The sequence below is a fragment of the Orycteropus afer genome, unplaced genomic scaffold, assembly GCF_000298275.1.
Source record: "Orycteropus afer afer isolate SDZICR_OR568_19922 unplaced genomic scaffold, OryAfe1.0 scaffold00009, whole genome shotgun sequence".
In the NCBI taxonomy this organism is placed as follows: domain Eukaryota; kingdom Metazoa; phylum Chordata; class Mammalia; order Tubulidentata; family Orycteropodidae; genus Orycteropus; species Orycteropus afer.
In genome coordinates this window covers 6,648,544-6,658,848 of record NW_006921596.1, presented here as the reverse complement: position 1 = coordinate 6,658,848, position 10,305 = coordinate 6,648,544, and the positions used below count along the sequence as shown (strand labels likewise).

Genomic DNA, 10,305 nt, shown 5'->3' with positions numbered 1-10,305 from the left:
AACAAGATCTGTACCTCACACCATACACAAAAATGAACTCCAGATGGATCAAAGACTTAAATGTGAAACCTAAAACTTTAGAGTTCCTCAAGGAAAAACTAGGGGCAAATTTAGGGGCCCTAATATATAGCATAAATAGACTATCAAGCATAACCCAAAATACACAAACAGCAGAAGAAAAACTAGATGAATGGGACCTTCTAAAAATTAAATTTTTATATGCTTCCAAAGACTTCTCCAAAAAGTCAAAAGAGAACCTACAGATTGGGAAAAAATATTTGGCAATGACATATCTGACAAGGGACTTATCTCTAGAATTCATAGAAAACTCCAATACCTTAATAACAAAATGGCAAATAATCCAATTAAAAAATGGGCAAAAGACACGAATAGACACTTCATCAAGGAGGATATTCAGGTGGCCAACAAACATATGAAGAAATGCTCATGATCATTAGCCATTAGAGAAATGCAAATCAAAACAACGATGAGTTACCATCTTGTGCTAACAGCAAAGTTCTACAAGATGGAAAATAACAAATGCTGGCGAGGATGTGGAGAAATTGGGACTCTCATACACTGCTGGTGGGACTGTAAAATGGTATAACCACTGTGTAAAGCACTATGGAGATTCTTTAAAAAGTTGGAAATAGAAATACCATTTGATCCAGCCATTCTGTCACTAGGTATATATCCTAAAGAGTGAGAGCCATGACAAGAACAGACATATGCACACCCATGTTCATCGCATCATTATTTACAATAGCAAAAAATTGGAAACAACCTAGGTGCCCATCAACTGAGGAATAGATAACCAAACTGTGGTACATACACACAGTGGAATACTATGCAACCCTAAAGAGTAATGTAGAATCTGAAAATCACTGCATAACGTGCATGAACTTGGAGGACATTATGCTGAGTGAAATAAGTCAATCATAGAAGAACAAATATTGTATTAGTCCGTTATTGTAAAAGTCAAGGAACGGTTTATATATGGAAGGAAATTTTCTTTGTTGTTTACCAGCTGTGGGAGGGTAGGGTAGGGAACACTGTTAGATAGGTAGACATAAGTATTGATTTGGGTGAAGAGAAGGGCAATGTACCAAATGTGAATGATCAACATGGTGGCATTGAGGAAGAAGAAGACATAGAGAGGTACATGGGAATTGCAAAAACAAGGATGAACTCTTTTGCACATACAGTCCTGCGTTGTCAGTGAAGGCAAACCTGGGTATACGGTTGGATAGATGAGTGGACAGGCTGAACTATTAGGTGTGTCTATGCAGCAGGGAATGTACCCAAGACCATTTATAGGATTGGCAGACAATGGTTGTACAAGTGTATGTGTATGTTCTGTCAGAACTCCCAGGGGTATAGTAGAGCTGACAAGGGACAAGGTTGTAGTCACTTCTTAGTCACAGCCGGCTACCCAGTGGGACCAAGTAGTTGAACCTGTGGGCTTGGAACCATAGTGACAGGGGACATCAAGCTTAATTGGCATAACATACTACACAAAACATTATTCTACCCTCTACTTTGGTGAGTAGCGACTGGGATTTTAAAAGCATGCAAGCAGCCATCTAGATGCAACGATGGGTCTCTCCTCAGTAGCAACTGGGATTTTAAAAGCATGCAAGCAGCCATCTAGATGCAACAATGGGTCTCTCCTCATGCAGAGCAAAGAAGAATGAAGAAAACCAAAGATGCATGGAAACAATTAGTCCTTACGACTGGTACACCATGTGATCCTCAGCCTATATGACTATGAGACCAGAAGAACTAAGCGGTGCCCTGCTACCACTGTCAACCACTCAGAGGGGGATCTATGTAGGAGATCCTGGATAGAGATGGAGAACAATGTGGAACCAAACTCAAAATCATTTGGAAAAAAAGGGAGACCAGATTTGCTGGTCTGATAGAGCCTGGTGGAACCACTGAGACTATGGTCCCTAGCTGCCCTTCATGTCTGGAATTGAACCCACACCTTTGGCTTCCAGCCAAATAAAAGGCATAAAAGTTGAACATGTCCCTGAGGTAGATACAGTCCTTGGAGAGAATAATCATGGGAGAAAGAAGGGCTATTTATGCACAAGGAGACAGTTCAGCGGGCAGGAGTGCATGGAGGGATGGACACAGGTAAGAGGTAACTATTGGGAGGAAGTGGGAGGGAAGGTGTTGCATTTTGGTAAACTGTCAATGTTATCAGACAATGTGTATGTGAAATGCTGTATGGAAAGTAAATTTGCTGTGTAAACTTTCACCCAAATCACAGTAAAAAATGATAATAAAGTGTTATAATTGATCACATGTTGAAAATGAGAATATTTTAGGTATTATTCAAGGCATCCTAAGACCACTCATACATTAGCTGATTAGAACTCAGCATAAGATTTGAATCAGCAAAAGAATACACAACAGGATCAGCGTGGGAAAAAGACAGGCAGAATCTGTAGAAATCCTTGCACAGGCTTCCTTATTCCTTCCGTGAGGGACATACCGAGCATGCAATTTCCCAGCAATGAAAAGGGCAGTAATGTGTGCAGTTTCTCTGCCCAAAGAAGCATGTTAGGGACTCAGCAACCAAGATTTTTCTGGGGAATGGTTGTGAAGATACCCTCTGCCTTGCACGTACTAAAACTCCAGATTCCCAGAGGGAAAGCAGGTGATCAGCATAAATGTCATTATTTGCACAAACTAGGCACAGTGAACCACTGTTACCAGTTAGAGAACCGTAGAAAGCCATGTTCCCAGATAACAAACAAAGGCACAATTTATAAGCAGTACCTTCTAAAGCTAGCAGCCTCAGGACTGCTGTGTTAACTTTTTTCCGCACAGATAATACTGGATTAAGTAAAATGTATTAGTAAAATTAATTTTGCCTGTTTCGTTTACTTTTTTTATTGTGTGTACTAGCTGACATTTTGGGATCACGTTATATTTACTTTGGACAGCCCTAGCGTAAATCTTACATGAGAAATTCTCTGTTATTAGTTAAGGTATTTTCTATATATATATACTCAGGATTTCTCCATTAGTATAATTCCAATAGTAAAATTGATGAAAAGTCTCCCTCAAGTGATAGCTTTACACTAACTAATCACTACATGGAAGACTACATTGTAAGGCTACAAATAGACTTAGCTCCATATTCTAAATTTATCTCTAATTACCTAAAAAAATTTCTGTGTGTGTGATAAAAAACAACCAAATTCACTTCCATCGAGTTGATTCTGACTCATAGAGACCCCTTTTGGGTTTCCAAGGTGGTAAATCTTTACAGAAGTAGATTGCCCAGTCTTGTAATAAAACTGGGGGATTTAATTGATTTTTATAAAACACGAGTCCCAATTTGAAAATCTGTGAAAAGCCCATTTCAGAGCTCAAACCAGGAAATTTTTATGTGTTTGACATTATTCAAATTACTGAAATGTTTTGTTCGTCTCTAAGCTGTTAATGATTTGTAATTGTTATGAATACATGAATGAAAATATTTCAAAAGAGGTTTATATAAATGGACTAATTCTGCATGAGAGATTCACTTCATGCCTACTCATTATAGGTTGCAGATGTGAGTAAAATTGTATAATTTGACGTAAAGGCACAGTATAGAATATCGTTCAAGATATGTTTGACTTCTTCCCAGGCATTGAAGACTTTTCTGTACCTGGCTCTTTAAGAAAGGGTATGGTTTTAGGAAAATAATTTCTAGGACTAGAACTGTGAAACCAGTAAAATATATTTTTGTTAGAATAAATCCATAATTTGATTTTCAGTGACATATTGCCTAAGGGCCCCTATAGGCTTAGTTGAAGGACAGAACCATCTTTCAGCATCATTGCCATAGCTCATGAGAAGTAGAGGGAGCTGAAATCCCAGCCTTCCTCTTCTTTCCCATGCAGTGACCCAGTAGGGAGTATGAAGGGGGAAGGGAGAGAGTCCTCAGGTTTTGAGTAGAAAATGGTTCTCAACTGGCACTATTTTTGCTATTATCTTTATTCCTTATTTAAAGAGACAGTTACAGTTTTTAATTGAAGCATGTCATTAACATCCTATGTCAGTATCTGATATGTTGACTCATTATAAAGACAGCCATATTTGAAAATGAAAATGCTATGAAGCCAATGAAAAGCCATGAAGCTTAAAGTATCTATAATTGTAATTTATATTTTTCTGAAACAATTTGACATTATTAATACTGTTTCTACTTTTGAGCTATAAAGAGCCATCGAAGTATCTGTGGATAAGCTTAAAAGCAAATAATGGTTTGAGTCAGAAAGCAGAATACTGAGAACCTACAGTGCTGTTTATAACCTTGTTCAATTTGCTTGAAAATAGTTTCTCTTCCATGCATCCTCATTTGTGAAATGGATAAAATTATCTACTGATAATTCTAGTAGAATTAGAATATAGTGTATAATACCATTTAGTAGCTAATAGACTTATGGTATGATATATAAATAAAAACAGAAAAGAAAATTAGTTTTTAGAAGTGACGCATTCCAAAATGCTGTCTGTTTCTCTTGACCATTTGTTAAGTTTTAATGTGTATCCATTTTGTGATGGAGTTTTATGATGTATGTGACACTTGTAAGTACACTAGCCAATTTTGTAAAATGAAATATCTTCATGCGTCTTCATTGGCTTTTCTGTTCTTAATTTGATGGCTTATTTATGTAGCTAATACCTGTTTTCCTTATCATGAGCATTGAAACCATCAGTCATGCTTTTAAGAATCATAAAATACTTATGCTTGTTTTAATGTTAAATAATACCATTTTAACAGATCAACAGTCTCTGAATGAATTAGTCATTAGTATATAAATAGTTTTGCACTCAGCTTAAGAACGTAAAGTGTCAATATGATTGAAACCAATAGTTCCATAGTCTTATTTTAGAACCAGAACTCTGAGATACACTCTAATCCATCCCATTTATTGAGTGGAAACTGAGTCCCAGAAAGAATAAATATTTAAAGGTCTGCAAGTGAACTGAAAGACAGTTTCTGTTGATTACCAATCCGTTGGTTGTTTTGGTTTTCACTGCCTGCTGCACAGCACTGGTCCCCAAGTTATTTATAGTTCCCAGCTATTTCAGACTGTTCGGTCACCACAGTCACCGAGGGGTTATTAAAATGAATTGGCTAAGTGCTTGGTAAATAAGCAAGCATAAAAGTTTAATGTGTAAACTATTTAATCATATATCAGTAACAAAGCCATGCCTGAACTCACATTGGCTTATGGTGTGGGATGGGGTAAAGAAACCCTAGTTCATAATGATTAAACACAGATTATTAATCTGTTGTCCAGGAATATGGGTAAATAATACCTTATAAGAGATCCTACCTTAAAGAGAGGTTTTGTTTACACTCTAATGACAATGTACTTTTGGTTATTTTCTATTAACCTACATTTATCAGATTATGTTTTGTAGTTTTTTGGGGACCCAGTAAGTAATACCCATTTTTCCAGATCATGTTTAGAAACAATTAAGGTGCAGATGGGGGATCAGAAAGATGAATACCAAACTATCAGTCTTATTATTAATAATAATGTAATTGAAAAATATGGTTAGATATCCCTAAGCATCATAAGACTGCACTCTAGTATTTCAGGCTTGCCTGAAGTGAGTGTGGAGCTAACCATGGGCATAAAACTAGACAGTCAGGTGGTGGCCAGACCTGTAAAATTAATAACATAGAGGTTCAGAGCTGAAGGTCAGCTTCCTTCAGGCTGCTGACTCCCAAAGTAAATAAGAGAAGGGGCTGAGCTATAAGCCACCAGCTCTTGCTCCAACCATAAGGTCACCAATTTGAACCTATTAGCCACTCCACAGGAGAAAGAGGTGGCAGTGTGTGTCTGTAACAAAGATTTACAGCTTTAGAACTTCTGTGGAGCAGTTCTACTCTGTCCTATGTCCTACAGGCTCACTCTAAATTGGAATTGACTCAGCAGCAGTGGGAGACTCCCCTAGGGAGGGACAAGTGGGCAAACAAAGTTCAGGAGTATTACTCTTCAGAGGGAGAGAAATATTAAACTCGTGACTGTTGTTCTATTTTTAAAATATTATTGTGTTGAAGGTGAAAGTTTACACAGTAAATTAGGTTCCCATTTAACAATTTTTATTCACAATGTCCTGTGATGTTGGTTACTGTTTTCATAACATGTCAGCATTCTCATTGTTTCCATTCTGATATTTCTGTTTCCATTGATCTGTTTTCTTTACTTCATCTTTGCTTTTGGGTAAATGTTGTCTCTTGGCTGTTATTTTAATGAGACTTCTGGTGGCGTAGTGTCTAAGGCATTTGACTACTAACCAGAAGGCTGGTTCCAGCCACTTCTTGGAAGGAAGATCGGCAATCTACTTCTGTAAAGATACTGCCTCAGAAACCCAAGGAAGGGTTGCTATGAGTCGGGACTGAGTTGACAGCAGTGAGGTTTTTTTTGAGTTATCATATATTCATTAAAAGACAGCTAACATTAAGGGATGAGGACCCATTCAAGACCATCTCGAGAGGGGAAGAAGTTACTTATCTGTGTAGTAAGATTTTAGATGTTTCTTCCATTTTGAAAAGAAACTTTAAAAATATAAAAAATTTTGGGGGTTCTGTCTGTTTGATACATAGTGATACTCAAATATATATTTTCTGAAAATCCAAAGTGTAGAAATTTTTAGGCAAAAAAGACATTTTGTTTGATTATGATGTTAGAAGTGAAAATGGTTAGTTTAGAACTTTATTTCTTAACATTAGTATATATCATAATCCATTGTAACAAGTGTTTACAAATGCAGCAAGAAATGCTGACTAGAGAAGTATATAGAATATGACAGGCACACCCAGAGTGACTGACTACCCAAGGAGAACTGGGGCACTCTTCAGAAGAGAGCAACGATTGAGATGTTGTTGAAGGATCAGTAGAAAGTCTCCAGGAATGGAAAGGAGAAGCCACTCCAGGCTGAAAGAACAGCTTATACCAAATTGGAAATTACATGCTAGATACTCCATATACCTTTATTGTCTTTTAAAAGTTTGAAAAACTTGGTTGTTGTTACGTGCCATCGAGTCAGCCCTGACTCATAGCGACCCCTCCTTGGGTTGCCAAGGCAGTATCACTACGGAAGTTTTACCAGGTTATATATTAATTCTCTGAGAGCCATGGGAAATATATCCATAAATTATTACATAAAAACGGCATTTTAGTGTCTAGTGCAAGTAAAGCTTCATATGGGTCAAGGTGTCAGAGAATATTGGCCTTTGTCTTCTCATTTGTGTAGTATAGAGTATTCAAAGAAAGGCTTTTGATGTAGGAAATCAACTTTGTTAACAATAAGCTTAAAATAAATATAGATGGATTCTTAATCTCTCTGTTCTCTTTTCTTAGCAAGACGGTTTTCTTTTTTCCTACAGCCCCCTGCACAGGCAGCACTTTCTTTTGCCATAGCAACATGTGCATCAATAATTCTTTAGTCTGCAATGGTGTTCAAAACTGTGCATACCCTTGGGATGAAAATCATTGTAAAGGTGAGTTTGATCAAAGGTCAACTTTTTTGAGAGAAGAGTCACTATTGGTTATCATTAAGAAAGACTTAAAATGTCTTTTCTACAATTACACTTAGTATAACTCTGTTTTGGCAGAAATGGAGACATATAATCTAAACTTCTTTTAAGTGGATCATCATAGACCTGCTCTGAGATATTGGTAACAGCAAAGAAAAGTGTTTATTCTCCATAAAGCCATTTTTGGTTTACAAAGTATGTTTCATCTCTTAAGTTGTTCAAAAATGCTTCATGCTATTTCTTGCTCTTATTTTTTATTGTTCAAGGTAGCCATTTATATTGCAAGATACCTAATTTATGTCTCAAAATAATTTTTTAAATAACTAGAGCGTCTGTCTTTTTAAAATTACATGGAAATGCTATTTAATTTACCTATTTAATAAAAAAATCAACCAATGGAATGGATTCAGCATTGCAATGTAAAAGTTGACCCACTCTAAGAAATGCTTATTTTCGGTCCATAAAATTTCCTATGGTATGTTTCTGGTATTTTCCTTCTGAAAGATAAATACAGCTAGTGGTAATAGTTGAATGTCTGTAAGCTAGTTGTCAAATCATTGTCACAGAACTGAAGTTTAGTCTACCTTTTTTCCTGAAAAAATTCAAAAGGTGATATAATTTGATAGAGTTATCTTGAGTACTTGACATGAAATATTTTCAGGTAATCATTCAAAAACAGTAGATCATGATAATATACCTGAGTAGGTTGAGTTAGTCTTTCCATTTTATGGCCAGGGTGGAAATATTGTGGCTATACTTAAAAGAGATGGCTGGTCAGTTATACCAAAGATCAGAAAACTAGACTTGATAGAACAAGAGTATTTATTTTGGCATTTTCTATAGTCATGTATTTAATTTGTTCATGTGCCTCTCAGTAAAGGAACCAAGTCCTTTATCTTTTCTGTATTCTGTCTAGCTATTTTGTGATTGGTAGTTTTAGTCAGCAGTCATAATGATAAGGTTAAAAACCTAATTTAAATTGTATCTTCTTTGGTGCTTTCGACCCATGTGTTCCACTTTGCCTTAAAATATCGTACAAATTTGTGACAGGACTCATGTTAATGAATTTTGAAATCTCAATGTTTCTTTATCTCTTTCTACAGAGAAAAAAAAAGCAGGGCTATTTGAACAAATCACTAAAACTCATGGAACAATTATTGGCATTACATCAGGGATTGTCTTGGTCCTTCTCATTATTTCTATTTTAGTACAAGTGAAACAGCCTCGAAAAAAGGTCATGGCTTGCAAAACTGCTTTTAATAAAACTGGATTCCAAGAAGTATTTGATCCTCCTCATTATGAACTGTTTTCACTAAGGGATAAAGAGATATCTGCAGACCTTGCTGACTTGTCTGAGGAACTGGATAGCTACCAGAAGATGCGGCGCTCCTCCACTGCCTCACGGTGCATTCATGACCATCACTGTGGGTCACAAGCGTCCAGTGTCAAACAAAGCAGGACCAACCTCAGTTCCATGGAACTTCCTTTCCGAAATGATTTTGCACAACCACAGCCAATGAAAACATTTAATAGCACCTTCAAAAAAAGTAGCTACACTTTTAAACAGGCACATGAGTGCCCTGAACAGGCCCTAGAGGACAGAGTAATGGAGGAGATTCCCTGTGAAATTTATGTCAGGGGACGAGAAGATTCTGCACAAGCTTCCATATCCATCGATTTTTAATCTTCTGCTAAAGGTGACTTTGATGATTAAATGTGTATGTATGCAGCCTACAGAGCACTCATCCTGTTTTCAGCATTTAACCCTTTTCGCCTGTCAAAAATAGGAAGATGCTCATTTGCCATTAACCTGTTGTAATGATGGAGTTTTTATTATCTCAGGCAGTCTATTGATGTTAATCAACCAAGGAACTTCCTCCATGCAGTGAAAAAAACAAACATCTATCTGTAACTATTGCTTGGTGTTGTATAAACAAATCACCGATTAAAATGCATTTGAGGATGAGAGTGGTGGTTTTGAGCCAAGCTCTCAGACTGCCAATTAATTTTAGCAACAGGAATACTGCTCTTGATTGATACAGTTCTATCAATGTTTTGATCCACAATAAACTTAAAGATTTTCTTTACACTTAAATTCCTTTCATTTTTCTTTTCTCTAAATTTGTTTTATAAGCCAATAATTTTAGATGTTATCAGAAAAGACCTGTCCCTGAAGAAGGACATCATAGATGGTAAAGTAGAGGGTTAGCAAAAAAGAGGAAGACCCTCAATGAGATAGACTGACACAGTGGCTACAATAATGGGCTCAAGACATAGGAAAGATTGTGAGGATGGTGCAGGGCCAGGCAGTGTTTTGTTCTGTTGTACGTGGAGTTGCTGTGAGTCAGAACTGACTCAACAACACCACACAAAAACAACTGTACCATGTCAGTTTCTTCTTACAGCAACAACATAAATAGAAGTGGCCAGTGTTCCACACATATTTCAGTATAGGCATTTGTTCTTGAATTTGTCAAATTATAGCTAGATGTTGTGATTAGTACCAGTTAAGACCCAGAGTTATATTTCATCCATCTGTTTTTCATTGACTTCTTTCTATACTGTTGCCTTTTAAATTTTGGATTCTTGGTCTTTATTTTCTGTGAGAAATAGATATGATTTATCACCTTTTAATCATATTTTGTCTTATTTACATTTTACTGAAAATTCTCACAACTTTTGTATGCATACACCATTGCCATTTATAACTGGAAGCTTGAGAAAGATAAAAACTTTAAGGAAGTTTT

At 36.5% G+C, this 10,305-nt stretch overlaps 1 protein-coding gene across 1 annotated transcript in view; it reads left to right on the top strand.

Annotated features, from left to right (window-relative positions):
* NETO2 (neuropilin and tolloid like 2) overlaps window positions 1–9,242 on the top strand; it is a 56,413-nt gene extending 47,171 nt beyond the window's left edge. The window contains exons 8-9 of the mRNA XM_007947808.2: window positions 7,409–7,522; window positions 8,662–9,242. Of these exons, the coding sequence (XP_007945999.1) occupies window positions 7,409–7,522; window positions 8,662–9,242 (695 nt within the window). The remainder of the gene's footprint in view (window positions 1–7,408; window positions 7,523–8,661) is intronic.
* Window positions 9,243–10,305: the final 1,063 nt, after the last annotated feature.